Source organism: Anolis sagrei, chromosome 2, assembly GCF_037176765.1.
Source record: "Anolis sagrei isolate rAnoSag1 chromosome 2, rAnoSag1.mat, whole genome shotgun sequence".
NCBI classification, from domain to species: domain Eukaryota; kingdom Metazoa; phylum Chordata; class Lepidosauria; order Squamata; family Dactyloidae; genus Anolis; species Anolis sagrei.
Genome location: NC_090022.1, coordinates 48,965,912 through 48,988,411, shown reverse-complemented (window position 1 = coordinate 48,988,411; position 22,500 = coordinate 48,965,912). Strand labels below are relative to the sequence as shown.

The window sequence follows — 22,500 nt, the reverse complement described above, 5'->3', positions numbered from 1 at the left end:
TCCTACTACCATCCTCCCATGCTCCCAGGTTCAGCACCTTGGCTATCTCCTTTAAAATTTGGATTTCAACAGGAACAGATTCATTGTCACCCTGGCATTAGAGTCACTATTGCCACCAGCAGACAGCTCTACATAACTCTACCCAATAACAGGGCTGGTTGTCGTTTTGTGAACCATCATGGTGTCATGGTTTGGGTGTTGGACTAGGACTCCATGAAAGCAGGGTTTGAGTCCCTGCTTGGCCACAGAAACCCACGAGGTGATCTTGGACAGGTCAAACTATCAGTCTCAGAAAAAAAAGATTGAAAATTGTATGAACAAATCTCACTTTTTTTAAAAACTTAACATTATAGGCCTGCCACAATAGAGTCATTGTTGTGTAGTGGTCTAAGTATTGTACTATGATTCCTGAAACCAGGGTTTGAATCCCTGTTCAGCCCAGAAACCCTCTGGGTCGCCAAAGGGAAGTCAAACCTTGCCAAGAAAATTTATTTATTTATTACATTTATATACTGCTTTTCTCACCCCTGACAGGACTCAAAGTGGCTCACCACATAACCAGCAATCGCAAACATCACATAAAACATCTAGGCCTTGCATCGATCCCGAGGTTATCTTTTAATTACTTCCATGTTTCCATACTACTGTCATTTACCAAATGGCTTCTGAAATAACCAGGTCTTAAGTTGTTTCCTAAATGCTAAAAGAGAGGGGGCCAATGTAATTTCACTGGGGAGGGAGTTCCAGAGCTGAGGGGCCACCACCAAAAAGGCCCCGTCTTTTATCCCTGCCAATTGCACCTGAGAAGGCGGCATGATGGAGAGCAGAATCTCCCCAGCAGATCTTAGTGTTCTAGCCGGCTCATAAAGGGAGATGCATTCAGACAGGTAAGCTGTACTGGAACTGTTTAGGGCTTTGTAGGCTTTTTTTCATGTCAGAAGTGACTTGAGAAACTGCAAGTTGTTTCTGATGTGAGAGAATTTGCCATCTGCAAGGACTTTACCCAGGGGACATCTCTATGATTGATGTTTTACCATTCTGTGGGAGGCTTCTCTCATGTCCCCACATGAGAAGTTAGAGTTTGACAGGCGGGAGCTTACCTCACTTCCTGGATTTGAATCGCCAACCTGTTGGTCGACCAGTCCTGCCAGCACAAGGGTTTAACCCATTGTGCCACAAACCAGCACTTTGAATTTTGCTTGGTAGCAGATTAGGAGCCAGTGGAGCTGACACAACAGGGGATTGTATGCTCCCTGTACGCAGTTCCTGTGAGTAATTTGCCTGCCACTCATTGGATTACTTGAATCTTCTGAGCGGGGTTCAAAGTCAACCCCGCATAGAGTGTGTTTCAGTAGTCTATTCTGCTATATTTGTCACATAACAATCCTAAGGGTTTATTATATAACCATCCTGAGTCCCTTTGGGAGCGAGGGTTAGTTATAATCAATGTATTATTATTATTATTATTATTATTATTATTATTATTATTAAACCATTTGAAGGCATTATCGAAGGCTTTTGCTTGCCGTAATCACTGGGGTGTTGTGTGGTTTCTAGGCTATATGGCTGCTAGAACATAGCCATACACCCTGGAAAGGCAAACAACAAGCAACAAGGCTTACTTTAAGATCCCATGAATCAGAAACAATTAAAAAAACAACAATTTTTTTCATTTTATTGTACATAAGCAGGGAGGAGGGAGGGATTAGTATCACAATATGTGTAAATTGCAACATTTATGCCCAGTTAAAATCATTATTTAAAAAGACACAAAAAAACAACATCAGCAACAACATAAACAATAGGATGCACCACCAGTTCATTTTTTTTAAACTATCTGTATAAAAATATTCCCACACTTCAGAAGACATAGCTGTGTGAAGTCCTGCGCATCTGAAGCTAATATGGAAAGCGGTCCTTATGGAGTGAGATCTCAATTCAGTCTCCTGATCTGTTGCTAAAGAGAAGGAGAGGGAAGAGGTGGCCTCTTGCACCACCTAATGGATAAAAGCAACCTGGCAAAAGAGAAGGCAGCAGCTGTATATTTTGTTCATGAATGACTCTGAGAAGGGCTGACTGCAGCGGGTGCTCCTCCCCCCCTTCTGTCCTCCTGGATTCATTGGAGAGCAAACTTGTGGAGGCTGCTAGATGTCTCACCCCGGCAAAAAACCAAAACAAGACAAAATCCCTCACCCAATTCTTTTCTTTGGAATGATTTCACCTGGGGAAGGCTGGTCTTAAATACTTTTTTAAAAAAGAAGGGGGAAGAACCTTTCAGCCAAGGAGTTTCTACAAGGCAGATGAAAGGAGCTCAAGGTAAGTGGAAGGATTTCTCTGCAACTACTGGAAACATATATAGGAATAGTGCTTGTGTGAGGATATCTCTTATGTTCTCCTGTAATCCTTTTCTTTCTGTATCTATATTTTAGGCTTGTACATGTATATATCTGTGTATCCTTCATTCTGTATATCTTTATAGAGAAGCAGGAATAACCCAGATGGTAGCCTGAAAGCCAATGAGCTTTCCCATTGAAATGAATGACATGCTTCTGAGACTGAATGAGTGCCTTGGGAGAGAAGGGAGGGCTGAGGATGGCAGAGAATCAGTAGGAATTCTGGTAAAACTCATTGACTTATTCCCCCACCCTTTTCAATATTGCTGCAGGTACATCAGAGGTGCAAGTCAAATTATTTGGAAGAGAAGACAACTAAACTCGAAGAAGGAAAACAAACACTAATAACTCTGTGCCTGCTCCCTGGGCAAAGCCCAGAGAAGGACCCCCAACTAAAAAACAGTGAATTGTATTTTTTTTAAATGACACAGAAACCCAAATGGGAATAAAGGGGCGTTGCAGAAGAATGAAAGAAGGTTAAGGCCTGGAACTAAGGAGGAGGAAGCTGTAGAAGGAACTGCAGTGCCAAGGAGGAGGCTCTCTTTTCAAATCAACCCAGCAAAAGGCACTGGATGGAAAGAACCTGCCATGGATCCTCTGTGCTTCTTGGGAAATGATCCATGGACTTATAACTGCTCCTTCAACAATTACACACTGGAGAACCAGACCTCCCAGACCAACCAAACTTTTCCCATTAAAAGGAATGAGGACGTTGCCAAGGTGGAGGTGGCAGTGCTCTGCCTCATCTTCTTCCTTGCCTTGACTGGAAACTTGTGTGTACTTATGGCTATCTACACCACCCGTCACAAGCATTCCCGCATGTACTTCTTCATGAAGCACCTAAGCATTGCTGACCTGGTTGTGGCTATCTTCCAGGTCTTGCCTCAACTCATTTGGGACATCACCTTCAGGTTCTATGGGCCAGATTACCTCTGCAGGTTGGTCAAGTACCTGCAGGTGGTAGGAATGTTTGCTTCCACTTACATGCTCCTGCTGATGTCTTTAGATCGGTGCTTGGCCATCTGTCAACCTCTGCGGTCTTTACACAGAAGGTCTGACCGTTTGTCTGTCCTCCTCACTTGGATAGTGTGCCTTGTTTTCAGCATCCCACAGCTCCAGATATTTTCCTTGAAGGAGGTGGCTCATGGAGGGGTTGATTGTTGGGCAACATTCATCCTACCTTGGGGACCTAAAGCCTATGTCACCTGGATAACCTTGACTGTCTACATCATCCCTATGTTTGTCCTGAGTGTCTGCTATGGCTTGATCAGCTTCAAAATCTGGCAGAACATTAAATTAAAAACAGTCCATGAGACCAATCTCAACCTGACCTCTAGTCATTACCATGGGGGTACTCTGTCAAGGGTGAGCAGTATCAAACTCATTTCCAAGGCCAAGATCCGGACAGTCAAGATGACCTTCATCATAGTCTTGGCATTTGTTATGTGCTGGACTCCTTTTTTCATTGTTCAGATGTGGATTGTCTGGGATGAAAATGCTCCAAAAGAAGGTATAGTTTGCTCTCCTTGTCCTTTCCTATGTATGCCTGTACACACTTCATGCAGTAATGATGGAAAAATTGGTCATGATAAGATCTTTAACATATATGTCAGTTCTTTATCATTATGGTGTAGCATCATGTAGAAGTTTACATTTACTTGGGGATGGGAAAATCCATCAGCAGCATAATTAAGATGTAAAGGCAAGAAATCTGATTTCACTTGCTGGAATGACAGGGCAGAGAATGGGTGAAATCTGACATTTTGAGATATTGGGTATTACTAATGTGACCTTTGATAAGGTGCTGGTTTTTTTCCTGTCCTTTATTTTCTTGCCTCAGAATAAAGCACTTGATTAAGAATGTAGAAACATGAAAAATGCACAGAATTTGGAAATGTGACTTGCTGGAATACGACTCTCAAATTCTGGTGGCTAGGGGATTCTGGGAGCTGTAGTACACAAAGTAACTTTTATAACTTCTAAAATGTTCATAGTGATGTCTAGTATTATATGGTGTCTAGTATATTAGAGAATCATACATAACTGGTCAAGTCTCTAAGATCAAATTACAAAAATATGGTATTCACTGATTTCTGAATGTTATGATGTAATCTGGGGAAATCCTCAGAGCAATTTATGAATGGGCATCTAGGTTGTCTGTGACTGAGAGTTAAAGTTCAATGAAGGGGATAATGAAAAGATTTCTTTCATGTCATGAACTGAGATTACAAATTGGGTTTTGTGCAATGACAAAATTACAGTGATTAGTTCCTTTCCAAAGCAGGATAGTTATTCTAGCTTCCTTCTGCTTGTGGAATCTATTTCTGATTTGTCTAGGAATGGTATAAACAATTCCCTAGCAAACGGATAAGATAAATAAGATGTCATTGACTGGCTACCAGTGATCCATTCTCTGTAGCCATTATTGTGCTAAATAATAAATTTGTTGGACATTCAGATACCCCAAATCTTTTTTCTTGTTTTAGTTCCTTAAAGTCTGGAAGTTCCAACTTGTCATTCTAAAATCCAGTGCCAATTGCTAATGTTTACATTGGTAAGCATTTTGAACAATCTGATTCTGGTGGTATTTGTGGTGCTTGGCTGGGATTAGAATAATGATGACAGGCAATCTTCATAGGATGAAGAATAAATTTCTTGTGGTTACCTGTCTATGTAGCTTTCAACCATTAGAAACACCTCTTCCCATCAACTCTATATAGAAACTAAAGTCTATTGGCTGGTTTAGTCATGTGTGCTCATTTAATGATTTCAAAACCAGATCATTACTTAGATGTTTTGATAGACTTTCTGAGATTAAACATCACAGCCAGAACTATATGCTCATTTTGACCATCCCCAAAATGTATTTACACAACAAGGATGGATAACTTTTGTATGTTCAGGGGCCACAGTAGACTGGGGTTGAAAGTGTATTTCACTGTACAACCTGAGCACTTTAATGACATGTTAAAATCTAAATTAAATTCAACATCACTTTGAAATAATGGATTTGACAGTCAATCCAAGTGTGCCATATCTTCTAAAAAAGGGAAGAACATACAAATATTGAAAATGTCTATCTGTCATAATTCTGGAAACCGCTGAAATCTGCACAAGTGAAAATGTCTGGAAGTAGTTTAGCAAATTGATTAAAATTTGCAGTGATGGCAAGAGCTGGAAAAGAACTGGACCCTAGTTGATTAACTATCTCCGCACATATACATACATCTGTGTGTATATGTGTTGACTTATAGGGTTTCTTAGGCAAGGACTATGCAGAAATGGTTTTGTCAGTTATTTCCTCTGAAATATAGCATGCATTTCCTAGTGTTCATTGGTGGTCTCCCATCCAAGTACTAATCATGGCTGATCCTGCTTAGTACCCAAGATTAGGTGGGATTTGGTTCCCTTTACTAGGGGACTATAAATAACTATTCCTTATATTATTCTAAGAATTACTGGTGTGACTTTCACCAATATAATTGGCCATAAAATATGACTCCTGTATGCCCTGTGGCTAAAATTTAGACTTGGTGTGATGTGAAGCCAATGCTGCCTGTAGGAAGAGGGAAACAACAGCTTCTGGCAACAGCTTTTGTACATCATGAAAAGTCAGCAAACTTTTGCTTATATCTTTTGCCATTTCTATATTTTCACTACCAAGGGTGGGGAGAGGTATTTATAGACTTTCTGTATCAAGTGCCAAAACAAGTTGGTTGGCTTGGAGTTGGTTTCTTTGCTATGGGTATACATTGGGGGAGGGGGCACATTTGTTGCTTTGTTTGGAGCAGAATACTGTCTTGGTGTGCTGCATTTTCCCTTCTTATGTTTTCTCAGAGACATTTCTTTCTGCCCTTCTTCTTCCTCCTCTTCCTTTTAATGTGAAGCAGCGTCAGGGCACTAGAGCTCTAATTCTTTATTAGGAGATGAATGTGTATAATGAGCTGTGTCTCTCTAACGACATTCCCAATCACACACCCCCCCCCCAGCCTTCCTTGTAAACAGTGCAGCCTCCCCAACATGACCATTTCCATGTTGACACAAAGTATGGAAATATTAGGGATGCATCCAGCTAGCTAGCTGGCTGGCTGTGTTGTGACAGGGATCCATAGGGATCTCTAGGGAAATATTCACCATCGTGAAAATAGTGATCCCCCTACTCTCTGGCAATGTAGTTATTGCCATGTGGTGGGTTTTTTTGGGAGGTGGGAATTGCCCTGTAAGGAAGATGACTCTGGTAAAGATTTTAGTTGTATGGTCAGAACCGAATTCAGACATGTGCAACCACTAGAAAAGTGAGTTGTGATAGTATGTTACACCTCCACTATGCACTTGTTTAGTCATTGCAAAGATCAGAATCCTGTTCTGTGATTGTGATTCACCAGCAGGATTTCGTCCTGCAGGTTTAAGTCGATGAATGTCCAGAAGTCCATCGAAACGTTTTCTCCCAATGACCCTACCTCAACCTGAGAGAGAGAGAGAGAGGATATTTCTACTGCTGCTCCTTTGAATGGACAGTCAGTGTACTCCGGTGGACAGAATGCTAGACTTGGATGAAAAAAAATAATTCAAATAACTCCCTCCCATGATGCAATCAAGATATTACATTTGAGTTGCATAATAATAATAATAATAATAATAATAATAATAATAAGTTATTTGTACCCACCACCATCTACCCGAAGGGACTCGAGGCGGCTCACAGAAGCACTCAAGGTACAACACACAATATACAATAAGTACAATGTAACTATCTGCATGAAAACTTATAATTGATCCTACACAATCCTTGTGTTGCATGACAGTGTTGTGCAACTGAATGCACAATTCAAGATGCATGCAGATGGTACTACATGGAGAACTCTGCTTCTTGAACAGAATAGGGATGTTCTACAACAAATGTCCAACTAATTCTTATGAACAAATAAGACACCAGTAACATTCTGGCTGCTGAATAGGGACAACTTTGCTTAATTAGTTCATTGCAATATGATTGTGAGCATAAAATCGTAGGAATTATACAATCTTAAACATTATAAGAATCCACAAGGGCCTTCCAAAGAAAGAGGCAAGGTATTCCTTGTATTAAACAGCTCTTACTAAAACATTCCTTGTAAATTTTAGATGGAACCTCTTCTCTTGCTGTCTGAACCCACTGATTCAAATTATGATTTCTGGACCAGCATCTTTTACATGATATCTCTTCAGATATTTATAAATAGTTATGTCATTTCTCAGTCTTCTCTTCTTCAAGTTAAAAATACCAAGCTCCTGAGTTCTTCTTCACAGGCTTGGGTTCCAGATCTTTGATTATCCTCCTCTAGGAAAGTTTCAGCTTATTAATATCCTTCTTGAGCTGTTGTCGCCCAAAACTGTATTCCAGGTTAGGTCTGACCATAATAGAATAGGGTTGGACTATTCCTTCTTTACATCTGGACATGCTTCTGTTGATGCATCCCAGAATTGCATTGGTTTCTTTGGACATTGCATTACTTTGTTGACTCATGTTTAGCCTCAGGTCTACTAAGATCATTAAATTCTTCTCACATGTACTCCTTTCAAGCCAGATATCATTTATCCTATTACCCCTTTATCTACAGACTCAATATCCATGATTTCACTTACCCCAAAATATTCCCCACTCTCCAGTGGTCTTTGTGGGACTCTCTAGGTCCTCTAGTGTTGTGTGCCTCTGGTCCAAGTATAGTCAAAATCTAGGGTTTGCTATTATCCATGGTTTCAGGTCCCTATAGGTATATGTGTGCTGGATATAACTCACAGGGATATGGGGACTGAACTGTACTGATAATATTGGACAGGACAAATATTGATCTTTCAGTGCTGAACATTAAAGTCAGACATTTGCTTTCCTGCTGTGTGCTTCCAGCTCTTTCTCAGGTTATATACACTAGTGGCAGGCTAGGAAGCCCAATACTTGGAGGAGTCTCAGTTGTTCCACTCTAGCATTTGGACGAAACAATTAGGATGAGTTTGCTAAGTGGAACAGATGGGAAGATAACCCTGAAAGTTTAACCTGCAGGCTCTGTTCTGTGCTTGGACTTGGCTGCTACAATGAAAAGTTCAGTATCTGCCTGATTAACTAATTGGTTCTCAACCAGAATGGACAATTTCCTTAATTTTGGGAGGTCAAATGTTTCTCACTGTTTTAAGCAGTGGGAAGTAATTCCAATTTATTTCACTTTAACCATCCTTAAGAAAGCTGGAAGATTTTGATCAAAAGTGCCAGACTGTCTGAAATAATTATGTGCTTACATTGCCAAATTGCCCAGAGAGACCTTTATCTTATTCCTGAAGAAGGAAAACAAGAAATTTCAAAACTTTCATGTTCCCTCCGGTGGAAGAAAGAAAGAAAAAGAAGAAATAAAAAATTCTGTAGTCATGTGTTTGTTTTCCCTATAAAAGGTGATAGAAAATGAAACATAGAGGAGAAAAAAACCGTAGGAGGAAAAAGAGAGTGAGAACAGAGGAGTGAAACAAAGCTGTTGTATCTCTCAGCGGAGATAACAACAAAATGAAAGGTGAGGAAGAAATTCAGTTGGGAATAGAACTGATAAAAGGCATTAAGAGCTTCCTGGTATTACACATGACAGTTTGAACAATGTTGTTTTGCTCTCAGATACTTACGCAGGGCAAATGAGATTACTTTACTGCTGTTACAGTGTTTTATTAGCCAAAAATTATAAGAGGGTTTCCAATAAAAATATTTCTTTGGCATGCTTTGTTTCTCAGTGAATCCAAGAGCTGACAAGAAAAAAGGGCAAAGGAAAGTGATTTTCTTGACCTTTTGGTTGTCCTTGAAATGGCAAAACATGGGGAACCTACTGAGGTCAAAACTCCCCCTTTATTTTCTACTTAAGGGGGAATAATGGAACAAAATTCCATTCAGCAAAAACTAATTCTAAATAATGAAACCCAATGACATCATCATGTGCTTGCATTAAGTTTTGGAAAATAAATTAGTGATGTCTAAGTAACAGATATGACCAAGAAACTGAGATTGAGAGGTCGGCCTGCTTTCCTAGCTAGTTCCACCTGTTGGTCTAGATTTCGTAGAGTTATAGAGTTGAAAGAAACAACAAGGGGCAATAATATTTAAGGTACAGAAAAAAATGTAACAACATTTAAATGTATTTAAGAGCATTAAAACAATGTAAAACATGCATCAGAAAAAAAATAAAAAAATAATAGAAATATAGAGTTGGAAGAGTTCCCAAGAGCTATCAAGTCTAATCCCTTGCCATGCAGAAATTCACAGTCAAAACAGTCCTAACAGATGGCCATCCAGAATGCACCTACACTGTATTGCTATGGCTCAATACTATGGAATCATAGGTGTTGCAGATTTACAAGGTCTTTAGCCTTATCTGCCAATTAGTGGTGGCTCATCAAACTACAGTTCTCATGGTTCTGTAAATTTGTTTTGCACTTGTGATAATCCAATAGGATTGTTCTAGTAGTGGAACTCCTTTTTGTCAACATAATCAGGAAAGGGGAGATCTATTCTCATGCCTGTCATCTTCAAAGCCTGCTGGTGGGCATTACTTTAATGTTGGACTTAGGCCAGAGGTAAGGCCCACTTTGTTTGGTAAACTTAATCCCAGCAAGTATGCATTAATATTCATCCTCAACAGGTCAAAAATGAATTCTTGAAACATGATATCTTAAACAGGCAAATGAGATGGGGTAGAGGTGAATGGACTCTATGGCATCCACAGAATGCATGAGGCCAGTTCGTCCTAACACCATTAACACCACTGAATGCAGCCTTGTCCTGCATTTCAAAAAGTTGCAGGTTGCTCAGGACCTACCCTGCACTTTGTGGCAGTGTGACTAGTTGGGCTTGTTCATATTCAGAACTGGCTGTCACTTCATATGGCTACCTCATTTTCCACAGGCTCAGACAGCCTGAATGGCCTGGGTACACCTACTGTTCCCTTCTTGCTCCAAGTTTAGTGGCATCCACAGAGTATAAAATTGCTTGTGGTGATTTTTTTTTACATCTGTTGATGCTAGCCTGAGTGTTAGAGTGATTGGAAAAGTGATTCCTTCTTCCTTCTATGTCCCATGTTGCTCTGGCACACCATCCAGCATCAATGGATGCAACAAGTGATGACCACCAGCAGTTTTGCAGCTGGTGGTTGTGACTAAGCTGAGGTCAAGAGGGGGATGGCAAGAGAAACTATCCAGCAGTGCTAAACCAGGTTTGGTGTGGCTGGACTTCTTCCATGAACCATGGCTTGATGCTGCATAGTGTGGACACCCACCAGCTACCAAGCTGGCTCAGCAATACACTTCTGAGGTATGGGTTCCATATAGATTTGCCACTAGTAATCACTTTGTGACATTTTATTTGTTCTTAATGAGGTTACCACATCATAAGGCTTTTGTGTGTCTGCTTTCAACTGAGACAGCACAGATTTGACATTTTTTGTTGTTGCATAGAGTTATTTTAGGTCGTAATGGTAGGTTGTTGGGTTATCTGCCTCATAATATTGCATCTAACAAAAACAAATAACCAGATCCATATATTCAGGGTAAGCAGAGATAACTTGATGGTGATTCCTTTTATAAACCAGTCCTTCTAAATATCTTTCTAACTGCCAGTTTTGCTAGGAGGAAGAATATTTCAACTGGCAATTTTAAAAGATATATTTCTTTTCCTCTGCAAGTATATAAGTATATCCATAATGAGTTATCTTCGCTTGATCCATATAACAAGCATAGTTTAAGAAATTAGTCTAGAACTGGAAATTAATTCAGAAGATTTCTAAGTATAGTATCCTAACCATGGAATAAGCCACACAGACTTGGTATAGACCAGGATTTAGACAGAGTCTTGTTTGGGTCTACAATTCCCAGAATAACGGGAGGATTTAGTCAAAAAAGGGAATTTTTCCAAAATCATATATGGATTAAATCTCATGACAGTCAGAGGAATTTTCACCTGCAATCTAAAGTTTGGGATTGGACCAGATCTTTCATTATAGCAATCTTGTAGCATTCTGTTGGGAGACAGGCACATTTTGCTATCTGAGACAGAGGAGGCAATTTTCCTATAATCAGTCATTTTGCAAGTTGTCTTACCACTAGTTATAGAAGAAACTAGAAGCACTTCAACAGCAAAACATATTTTGGTGCTGACCTGGCAATTCCAAAAATGGCACTAGTTTTCTCCTATCAGCTCTTGTTTGTTTTAGATACAGAACATATGCTATGTACCAATCTTCATATCTAAGAAACTTGAGCTGATGCAGTCTATCCAGTGCAATATTCTGAATCGGCACCCCAAATAACCCCAAGAACAGAGATATATGGTGTGTCTATGGCATTGAATATTTGCTATGTATATGTACATTGTAATCTGCCCCGAGTCCCCTGCGGGGTGAGAAGGGCAGAATATAAATATGGTAAATACACCAAGATTTTTTTTCCATTGGGCTGTGCAATCATTAATGAATAATCATAGCACCTAATATCTGCTGAGTTAGGTAGCTGTCTCACTGTGCCTGACAGTAGGGCTCACTATGATGCCATGCAACCAGCTGGAAAGACGTCTGTAAAGTTTGCCAGCTTACAGTCCATCGGGCAAAGCACTTCACTTAAACAGGGGCACAGCTTGGCCAGATGTCTGGAATATAAAAACCCATTTGAGAGAGCAGCATGATGAAAAGTTTCCTAAAGAGCAAAATGTTTATCTTCCTCCTCATGTGGAGCTGTAAAGAGCTTTTCTGGACAGGATTGTTGTATTCGTATGCTAATGAATGTGCGTCAGAAATGTCGATGCTATTTCCACTGCACTCTTCGCATACGGGAATATCTGCCATCAATTTTTTGCTAATGGAGTCTCAGATAAGTTTTATTATTCACCATGGCTAAGCTTGTCTCTTGTAATAATATTTGACTGAACTACACAAATACATTTATCTATTTACATTTATGGTCTGGACCCAATGTTCCTATGAAGGAAACTCTGTTCCTAAGACATTTTTAATGAGAGAGGGGAAGGAAATATTTTATCCATACGACTGTCCTCATTGATCCCTGCACTTCCTCCAAAGAAAATGGAGCCCTTCTAGTTCTCAAACCCTACCTTCTTTTGCAAATGAAAGGTGCCTTTCCATGAGCTGAAGGACATCCTGAATTCTACCGCATGTCTTAAATAATGAAACTAGGTTAGGTATTTCTTTTTAAATGTTCTCATTACTGCAAGTGCCAAGACCAATTCTGTCAGTACCTGGTTTTAGCAGTAATAAATATAAAGTCATCTAGAAAAAATGACAATAATTTTATACTTTCCATAACACTTAAGTGTCCTTCATCATGTTTAAAGTGCCTCTTGTCTTGAACATGACCTCAGTTGTCAATATATTGGAACAACAGTTTCTTGTTTCAATGCTAGAGCTGGGGAATGTGTGGCCCTCCGGATGTTGTTGATGTATACCTCCCAATATGCATAGCCAATGGCAAAGGTGGATGGGAATTGTTCTTCAAAATTTGGAGGGCCATATATTGAGATTTCCTGCTTAAGTGAGTGAGTACATTTCATGGTGGTGAGACCTTACTTGAGGGCTTCAGAATGCCGTTGCTATATGACAGTACTTACTTCAGAAAGGAATTGTTGGAAAATGGGAACAATCCTATGGACTACCCTTCTCTGTTAGGAAATCCCAACTGGATGGCCCCCAACAAGGGTCTTCCTCCAGGGGCATACCAGGAATGGAAGTCCCTGAATAGACTCAGAAGTGGAGTGGTCAGATGAAAAGACAACCTGGCGAAATGGTACTACCTAAAAGAATCCCTTACCTTGTGTGACTGTGGAGCAGAACAGACAACTCTGCATCTGTATGCTTGTTCATTGTGCCCTGCCTCATGTACAGAGGAAGAATTGTTGGAGGCTATGGACAATGCCGTTGCTGTTGCCCGTTTTTGGCCAAAGGATATTTAGCCGCCTGCACACCTTCTATTTTGTCAGTTTTATACTAATTTATGCAATGCTTTTGATACAAAATAAATAAATCCTTCTCTGTCTAGTTCCCCTTTTGGCCTCTGCCGGGATAATGAAACAGTAACCATCACTGTATGTGTGTGTGTGTTTGTGTGTGTGTGTGTGTACATGTATATAGAAAAAATCTAGACTTTTCAGGTAATACATAGTAAATAAAACTTACTGCTTATGCTATAAAACTTTTATAAAGCGAAAGAACCGGATATGAATCTGGCTCAGCCCCATAACATTGTATTTGTCCGGATATTATGTTGCTTTTCTTAGTTACATAACTGGATGATATTCCGTATGTTATTATAGCTAAGTTTAATGGAAATGCATGAGAAACAATGTGTATCAGTGTATATAGTGGCTCAAGCAACAATAGGATAAAAAGGAAAACCCTTCCTGGGGTGGGTCACTGTAATATTAATAGCTCTCTATCCATTTGTCTATCTCTCTGAGAAAATCCCACAGCTTCAGCTCTCTGCTGTTGTACTCCTCTGTGACCAAGAAATAAGAGTTAGAATTTATGCCTGTGTATGACTCTTTGTGGATGGGATCATCAGGGACTTTGCTCAGGTTTGACCTCCACAGTAGCGAGAGCTCAAAATCTGAAAATATAGATATACCATATGTCCATTGAGAAAAGTAAAGGATTGTGCTTTTGAGTGGGCTTCCAATCCCTGCAAATAAATGGCCTTATTCTTACTTGCAAAGAATCCATGTAGAATTGCCTAGTTTTAGGTACTGGCTGGAGGAATTCCTCAGGGTCTTCAAGAAGGGAGAAAAATCAGAGGATAAGCATCAATGAGGGAAGAGAAACAACTTTGATTTTGTATGTGAGTTGATTTTAAAGCTTAGGCATATACATCTGTGGCCTTTCCTAGCTGGTACCTTATATATGGCCTAAAGACAATTGGAAGCTGAACATAATCAGCCACGGGAAACTGCCAACAAATACCAGGAGCTGTAGACAATACAGTCATTCCTCCACGTTCACTGGGGTTGATGTAATACAATTATCTGGTTGCTACTGACACGATAAATAAAATAAATTACTGGGGTTAAGAGCACAGACCCTGGTAAAAGTGAAGAACTTTGAAAAATGGCTGTTAAAAAACCTAGAGTAATATATCTAGGAATTTCTAGGTCTTCCATCACAACTCTATAGTCATCTTCCACTGGAATCAGGCCAAGTTGCATTGGAGGACCCAGAGATTTCCAGGTCAATTTCTCAGCTTGGGAGTCCTCCTGGATTCATAACTGAGCCTGGAACCCCAGATCTCGGTAGTGGCCAGGGGAGCCTTTGCATAGTTAAAGCTAGTGTGCCAGCTGCATCCGTACTTGAGAAGTCTGTTTGGAAACTCCAACTATTCCAGTGAGAGGCAGCCAGTTTAATGACTGGAGCAACATACAAGGAGTACACCAACCCCCTGTTGTGTCAGCTCCAGTGGCTGCCGGTCCACTTCTGAGCACAATTCAAAGTGCTGGACTTGGTCTATAACACCCTATATGGTTCTGTCCCAGCTTACTTGTCTGAATGTATCTCCCTCTATGTCTTGCCTCGGAGTTTAAGATCGTCCGGGAAAGCCGTGCTCACAATCTTCGCAAATATGTTTTGTGGGGACGAGAGACAGGACCTTCTCGGTGGTGGCCCCCCACTTGTGGAACACACTCCCCAGATAAATTAGGTCAGCTCCATCCCTCCTTTCTTTTAGGAAGAAGCTCAAAACACAGTTTTGGGACCAGGCATTTGGATAACAGGCTTGACAGCAATCACAATGTTTTAGAACTGACTATGAATAGGCTTTGGACTGAGTCATTGGTTGCTGAATCGGACTTGCATGCTAGAAGAGCTAGACATCTCTAGCATGCCTAGAGGAAGTTGGCCATACCTGGAGGATCTTGAAACTTCTAGATATGTTATTTTTAGTCAAATCCATGAATAATCAAATCTGCAAAAGTCAAAACTGCAGATGTGGAGGAATGGCTATTTCAGAGGAAGGAGCTGGCTTAAAACCACGTCTTAGTATTCCTTAGCGAAGAAAACTTTTTGTATTTCATAAGATTGCCATAACTCAATAGGTGACTCAAACACACACCCTGTATAGATGCAAATCTGAAATAGAAAAAAAATCTAATTTAATATGCCATCTTTTGACCTCTTCTGGTAATGCATTTCTTTGTTTTTGGCTATTAGAAAGTGGACATAGTAATAGTGTAGTTCTGGTTGCTTTCCTCTTTAGTTACATGGGGATAACTTAGGACAGGTTCTACCCTAACACATTTTACACATCAAAAAGGAAAACGACCAGAAAAAAATGAAGATATAGGTGTCCAATAGTTCAAAGACAGAAAAAAAGAAGTGAACCTTAAGAAGATACTTAAATACAAATGGCATTCAATTTTTTTGGCATCTTTCTGGTGATAGGGTTTTACGTTTTAATGTCACATATATAGCACCCAATGAACCATCAACCCTCTGTGTGAAGTTCTTATTTAAATGCTGCTAAGAGGAAAGCAAAGACAAATCAGCTCTGAACAATCATCCTGTGTTTCTTTAGGTTTGCAATAACCACAAGCAACAAGATAGAATATAAGCCAGTTTAACATGTTTTCTATGAAACTTCTCACAAGGTGATCGAAAGAGTTCTTTCTTGTTTCTTCTTGAAGCGTATTTCATTCAGCTTGCTCCTCACAATCCCTCAAGTATTAGGGAAACATCTACTGTTTATTCAAAATGTTTATTTGACATGTCAGCTTATTTGTAAATTTAAAGAAATCATGCCTCTGAATTTTGTTATGTAGGTGCAAAGAATACACAAACACTCTTATTTTCAAAGCTATGAAGGGCTGCATTACTTATAAGAGTGAGGCATTTTGTTAGGGATTACTTTTTAAAAAAATCTTCTCTGCCTGGTTCTTCTGTAGATTGGCTGAAAAGTTCGAAAAACTAATTTTAAGGATTATTGGAGACCTGCTGACTTGACTGATTTGAATTTTTGCTCTGAATGCATGGATTTCCTTTTGGTTGTATTGCTGCTCCATTATTTATTCTTCTATAATAAAATGCCAAATGCCATCAGGAAATGTCTACATGTGGGATTGAATCTGTTGTTAGTCCAAATTGAGTAGACCCATAGAAATGAATGGTATCTGGTGGTGGATAACTTACGGTACATACATCTGATTGATTTCAGTGGCTACTTTTATATTGGACCAAATATTGGGTAGGCTTTCTTAAAAGCTAAAGATGCGAAACAGATATTTCATTGATTGTGAAAGAGATATTTATGCTATAGGAAATGATTACTTACTTACTTAGGTGATCCCTCATTGTCCTAGTATGACAGCCTTCCAAGTGTAGTGTCTTGGTGGTGGATATGTAGGTGAGTGTGGAGCCCTATGCTTGATTTGCATGTTCTTCCACAGTGTGGGTATCGGCTTCAGGGTTGGCTTAACACCTTCCTCTTGGCACGTTTCTCCCTTTCACCCTCCATTTGTGCCTTGTCAAATTCCACAGCACTGCTGGTTGCAGCTGACCTCTCAAGGGCAGGGCGTTTCCTAATTCTTGGTGTCTATGCCACAGTTTTGAAGGTTAGCTTTAAGCCCATCTTTAAATCTTTTTTATTGTCCACCAACATTTCATTTTCTGTTCTTGAATTAGGAGTATAGTAACTGCTTTGGGAGACGGTGATCGGGCATTCGGACAAACTTCCTGCAACAGGAAATGTCTTAAGTAATATTCTTTGACATCTGAAAGTTGAACAGCTTGTATGGTCAGGAAGTTTTTCCTCATGTTCAGGTGGAATCTCCTTTCTTGTAGTTTGAAGCCATTGTTCCATTGCATCCTAGTCTCCGGGGCAGCAGAAAACAAACTTGCTCCCTCCGCACTGTGACTTCCCCTCACATATTTATACATGGCCATCATGTCTCCTCTCAACCTTCTCTTCTGCAAGCTAAACATGCCCAGCTCTTTAAGCCACTCTTCATAGGGCTTGTTTTCCAAACCCTTGATCATTTTAGTCGCCCTCCTCTGGACATATTCCAGCTCGTCAAAGTCTCCCTTGAAATGTGGTGTTCAGAAATGGACAAAATATTCCAGGTGTTGTCTGATATATTTGGAAATATACAATTTTAAAAAATAATGTTGCATATATGTTTGTAGCACTTGAAAATATTCATAGATTCCCCAGTACCAAGCTCCATGTGAAAAATAAAGCACTTCTGCTCTTTAAAGACATGCTTGACTTCAGTTACATGGTTCAATTCTTGCAGTCCTCCTTATGTTTTATGCTATGATATATAGCAGGCATTCCCAAACTCCGGCCCTCCAGCTGTTTGGACCTCCAACTCTCAGAATTCTTAACAATTGAACAAGCTTGTTAGGGGTTCTGGGAGTTGGAGGCCCAAATAGCTGGAGGGCCGCAGTTTGAGGATTCCTGATATATAGTCTCGGTTTTCTGGACTCTTGGGACTTTATTTCACAAGGCAAGCAAATGACATGACAGTGTATGCATTCTGCTGTCATACACCCTGCTCCCCCCCCCCCCATGATTCTACTGTTGCTAGCAGTTAACAGATAAAACCCATTAATAGTTCCCAATCATGCAAAAGTCATATCACCTACCTTAGGGTGATGAGTCACTTCTGCTTCTTTGTTATATACTGGCAGTAAAGTGACATCAGGGGGTGATATTCTCTCCCCCCTCCTCCCCCGCTCACTATTTGTATGTTGCTGTTTTGCTTTCCTTTTATATTTATATTGGCTTTTTAAAATGCTGCAATTGCACAATTGTGCTAAAAATTTTTAAAAATTAAGGAACAACAGTACTGCAGTGTGGGAAGGAAAGATTATAAGGGTATGTGAAAGTACAATTACGGAAACACAAATTAATGAATCGGTGCAATTGTGCTAATGGAAAGAGGCGTGATATAGAGGGTGCTCAATCCAATGAAATAGCGAGTTCATGCGATAAAGCCCTTGGTCAGGCTTTAGTCTTATTTCTTACCCCCCAACTCTATTATCATTTAAAGTGTTGTAGAGTGTATGGTGCTGGAAGAACAGTATTGCCAGGTATAGATAATATGTACCCGTTTGTGGGCATCATGCCACATGGAGTAGTGATATTAGTATGACTGAGTTTCTTTTTTTCTTTTCTTTTTTTGATAAACCTGCTCTAACTAAACATTCATAAAACTTCGCATTAGTCATTCCTTTCTTATGATTTCTTTTTCTCTCACAGAGTTGGCATTCATTATCACCACACTCCTGGCAAGCCTCAACAGCTGTTGTAACCCTTGGATCTACATGCTTTTCACGGGTCATCTCTTCCATGACCTCTTACACCGGTTTCTCTGCTGTTCCTCACGGTATTTAAAATCCCGGCAAGGATGTGACCTGAGCGTCAGCAAGAAGAGCAACTCTTCTACCTTCGTCCTGAGTCTCAAAAGCTCCAGTCAAAGAAGTTTCACCCAGCCATCCACAGCATGAAGAGGAGGGCTCTCCTGTCCAGCTTTCCATGTCTATCTGGCTCCCCATGAACTCTGCCATAATGAGCCGGATAGACAGTGTGTACATATTTAAAATTGAGAGGCTAAGATATACAAGATTGTTTGGATGTAAATACAAATATACATACAAATATACATACTATATAGATACAATGTATTTTAAATGTATTGTGTATGGGGATTATTTGTTATTTAACAGAGAGACATGATAGAAGAAAGTTGACTATAGTCTAAATAATCTTTCAGGCTAGAATCCTCCATAGCTATATCTCCCCCTAAAACTGTCTTTTAAGTGTCACAACTCCCACATCAGTGTCATTTCCATGTTTTTAGAGAGCAGGGGGACCAGTAAAGGTGCACCCAGCTATTTTTCTGGATCTGGATGAGCTGCAACAGGCATTCATAGGGACTGCTGGGGGTCCTCAGGAGGTCCCTGCAGATGGTGTGCTTTTAGAACATCAAGCTACAGGAAAATAGATGGAGATGCCTCACCTGATGCCACCTCTCCCTTCTACTTTCAAATGATAGAAATATAGTAGACTCTCAATTATCCAACATAAAGAGGCTGGCAGATCATTGGATAAGTGAAAATGTTGAATAAGGCGGGATTAAGGAAAAACCTATTCAACATCAAATTACATTATGATTTTACAAATTAAGCACCAAAACATGATGTTTTACAACAAATCAAAAGAAAAACTAGTTCAATACATGGTAATGTTATGAAGTAATTACTGTATTACAAATTTATCACAAAAACATCATTCTGTATTATCCATCATAGTCTGTCTCCCACCCAGATCTACAGCTGTGGATCTGGGTGGGAGGCAGACTGTGCTGGATAATACAGAATGTTGGATGAGCGAAGGTTGGATAAGCGAGACTCTACTGTAGATTTGTTATAACATCTGCTTTACTTTTAAAAGGTGGGTTCTGAGTATGGATTTTGATTGTTGTTTATTCAGCAAAGGATTTTAGCCTCTCTCCAAAATGAAACTAACTTGCAATCACAAAATTCTAACCATTTTATTTTTCAAAGACATCTTGGTTTCTTCAAGTCAGTGAAGGCACAAGTGTAGCATCAGGCTTCATGTATAAAGAATATGAAGGAGTGAAGAAAAGCTTGTAAAATATGGAGGGTTTTTTTGCCACATCTTAAGTGGTTCTGCTCTAAAGAAGCTCAGTTCATAGCCTGATATGGTACAGACCTGGAGAATGTACATCAACACTTTTACTGTTTTTATGACAAGCTCTGTTGCTTTTAAAGGCAAGAGCTTTTTAATGATTGGAAATGAGTCTGCAGATATTTTAATTTTTCATTTATCTGCATTTCAGCAGGTGTTCATCTTTGCATTGTAAATTAATGGAAAGGATGCAATAGGACAGACATTTAGAAATGAATAAATCATGCTAATATTGGAATAGTTTGCTTGGTTGAAAGGCGTATCCAAGCAACAGTTTCAAATAGACATGAACCTTGTGGTGGTAACTCCAAAGCACTACAATTTAGAGTTATCAGATAAGTAGGATTTGCTTCAGAAATCTGTCTTTCAACCTTTCAGTGAATGAAGAATCGTATTTGTAAGTGTGTTTGCATCACATAAGGTCAAAGCTCATAAAAAGTAATTTGCCTGAGGAAATGCCCAGTTATGTCTCCATAACTGTAGTAGAGGATGCCAGCTATCATATTAGAATCTATTCAAAGACAGGGAGAAAAACAAAACCAAACCAAACAGGGGCTTGAGAGCTTCTCCTTCTTGGAGTTCCCAGACACTCAAAAAGCTCATTTCTCATTTTCCTCCCTTCTTCAAAAGTTTTTCCATCTTTCTGTAGATACAAGTTGCTATTTTATAGAGAACAAGTTGCTATTCGATATGTTGGGGGTGAGACAGTCCCCATTTTGCTCATGGTTTCTCAGAATCCAACTCTTTATATATAGAAATTGTTGATTGCATTTAAGATGAATTCTTATATTACTGTAGATAGCTTTGATGAATATTATGCAGATATAATTTCTTTGCTGTGTAAGTCATGCAACTGCGTCAAGAAAAGATTTTATGTAAATAAAAGAAGAAAACACACCAAATAAAAGAAATTGATGGAAACCTAAGAAAAATGAAGTGTCAGAATGTATGTGTAAAGCCAATATAAAACTGTAAGAGCTATGCATGGGGTTTGGATAGTGGTGGGATATGGTATAGTCCTTCTGATTGTAGCAGTAAAGGAGAAAAGTGAGGGATTCACAAGGGAAAAAATGGGGCAAAAAGCAAAACTGCATTGTTTGTCTTTGGCTTAGAGGTTAATGTAATGTCTATTTGGTGTAGCCAATTATAGTGCTGTCATTCCACATCATTTGAAATTCAGGAGTTGGTAGTTTAGGGAGGGGTTTTTAAAGACTCAGCCAGATAGCTCCCCTAGAATCTCACCAAATTACAAATCCTGGCAGCTAAAAAGTGGAATAATAATGTTATACTTCTGTAATATAGGCCTCTGGTCACCCAATATGCCAGCCAATGTTAAACAGTGTTGTTTCTATGTGTATCTGTGTTAATTTCAAAGTTTTGAAAAGTTTTCATTTGGCTGACAACCCTAGAAGCCTGATGTGTAGGGACCATGATAGAAAGAGAGTTGTCATTCATAAAACATTTTTCCACACTCTGGCAGATTACATGAAAAGAAATATCAGGTGTGCCTTCAGCTGCAATGTGTGATATGTCTGCCCAGATATAGATTATTATTTTTTATTTCTGATAAGACTATTCAGTTAACAGATTCAGCATTTTTTTGCAAATTAGACACATTTAGTATGATACAGTAAGTTTATGGTTACTCTTGGCTGTTTTTCTATCTTGAGTATAATTTTCATTGGTGAGGACTGATGTCTCTCAACATTTCTATCAGTTGGCCTCCTAGACCATCAAGTCTGTCCTAGAAGAAGCTTCAGGTATGCCCGCAAATTGTAAACAGTTGCGTGCTCTGAAATTCAGAGCATGTTTTGGGTTTTTCCTACTTGAAAAATAAAGTCCCAGCTGTTGCATTTGCTCATTTTCAAGATTCTTCTTAATTATCATGTTCCTAGCATATGAATATCCTTGCCAGTTGGACAAAGCAGAATGATCTCAGAGTAATTGCCATTTAGTATGCCAGATCATTCAATATTCAGTTACAGCCTTCGTACCTTTGTTACCAAGTCAGGTTTGCTTGTGGAACACTCCCTCCTAACTAAATTGAAGAAGAATGAAGCATGTCCAATATTACCTCATAAGCATTATGGGTCCACAATAACCAATATGGAATCTAGTTGCATCCTCCTCTGGCAGTGTTCAGAGATAGAAAAGTTAATACAAAAGGAGCCACCAGCTTAACTACTAATATGCTATAAAATAATATAAAAACTATCATATTAAGATTGCTCTTTAATTAAATATTTGCACTATTTTTCTTATCAGAATAAAGCTAAAAATTCCATCTGTGATTTAATTCTGCCTTCCCACTTGGTCATCTGTGTTTTGAACATGGCAGAGAAACAAACAATCAGATCGATTTATGAAACCTATCTTATGTATTCCACCAGGATTTTTTTAC

At 39.4% G+C, this 22,500-nt stretch overlaps 1 protein-coding gene across 1 annotated transcript; it reads left to right on the top strand.

Moving 5' to 3' along the window:
• Positions 1-2,069: 2,069 nt before the first annotated feature.
• Positions 2,070-21,050, top strand: OXTR (oxytocin receptor). The gene is made up of 3 exons (XM_060766292.2): positions 2,070-2,316; positions 2,666-3,903; positions 18,648-21,050. Exons 2-3 carry the CDS (start codon positions 2,982-2,984, stop codon positions 18,893-18,895), a joined length of 1,170 nt encoding a protein of 389 aa, XP_060622275.1. The 5' UTR covers positions 2,070-2,316; positions 2,666-2,981; the 3' UTR covers positions 18,896-21,050.
• The last annotated feature ends 1,450 nt before the right edge of the window (positions 21,051-22,500 follow it).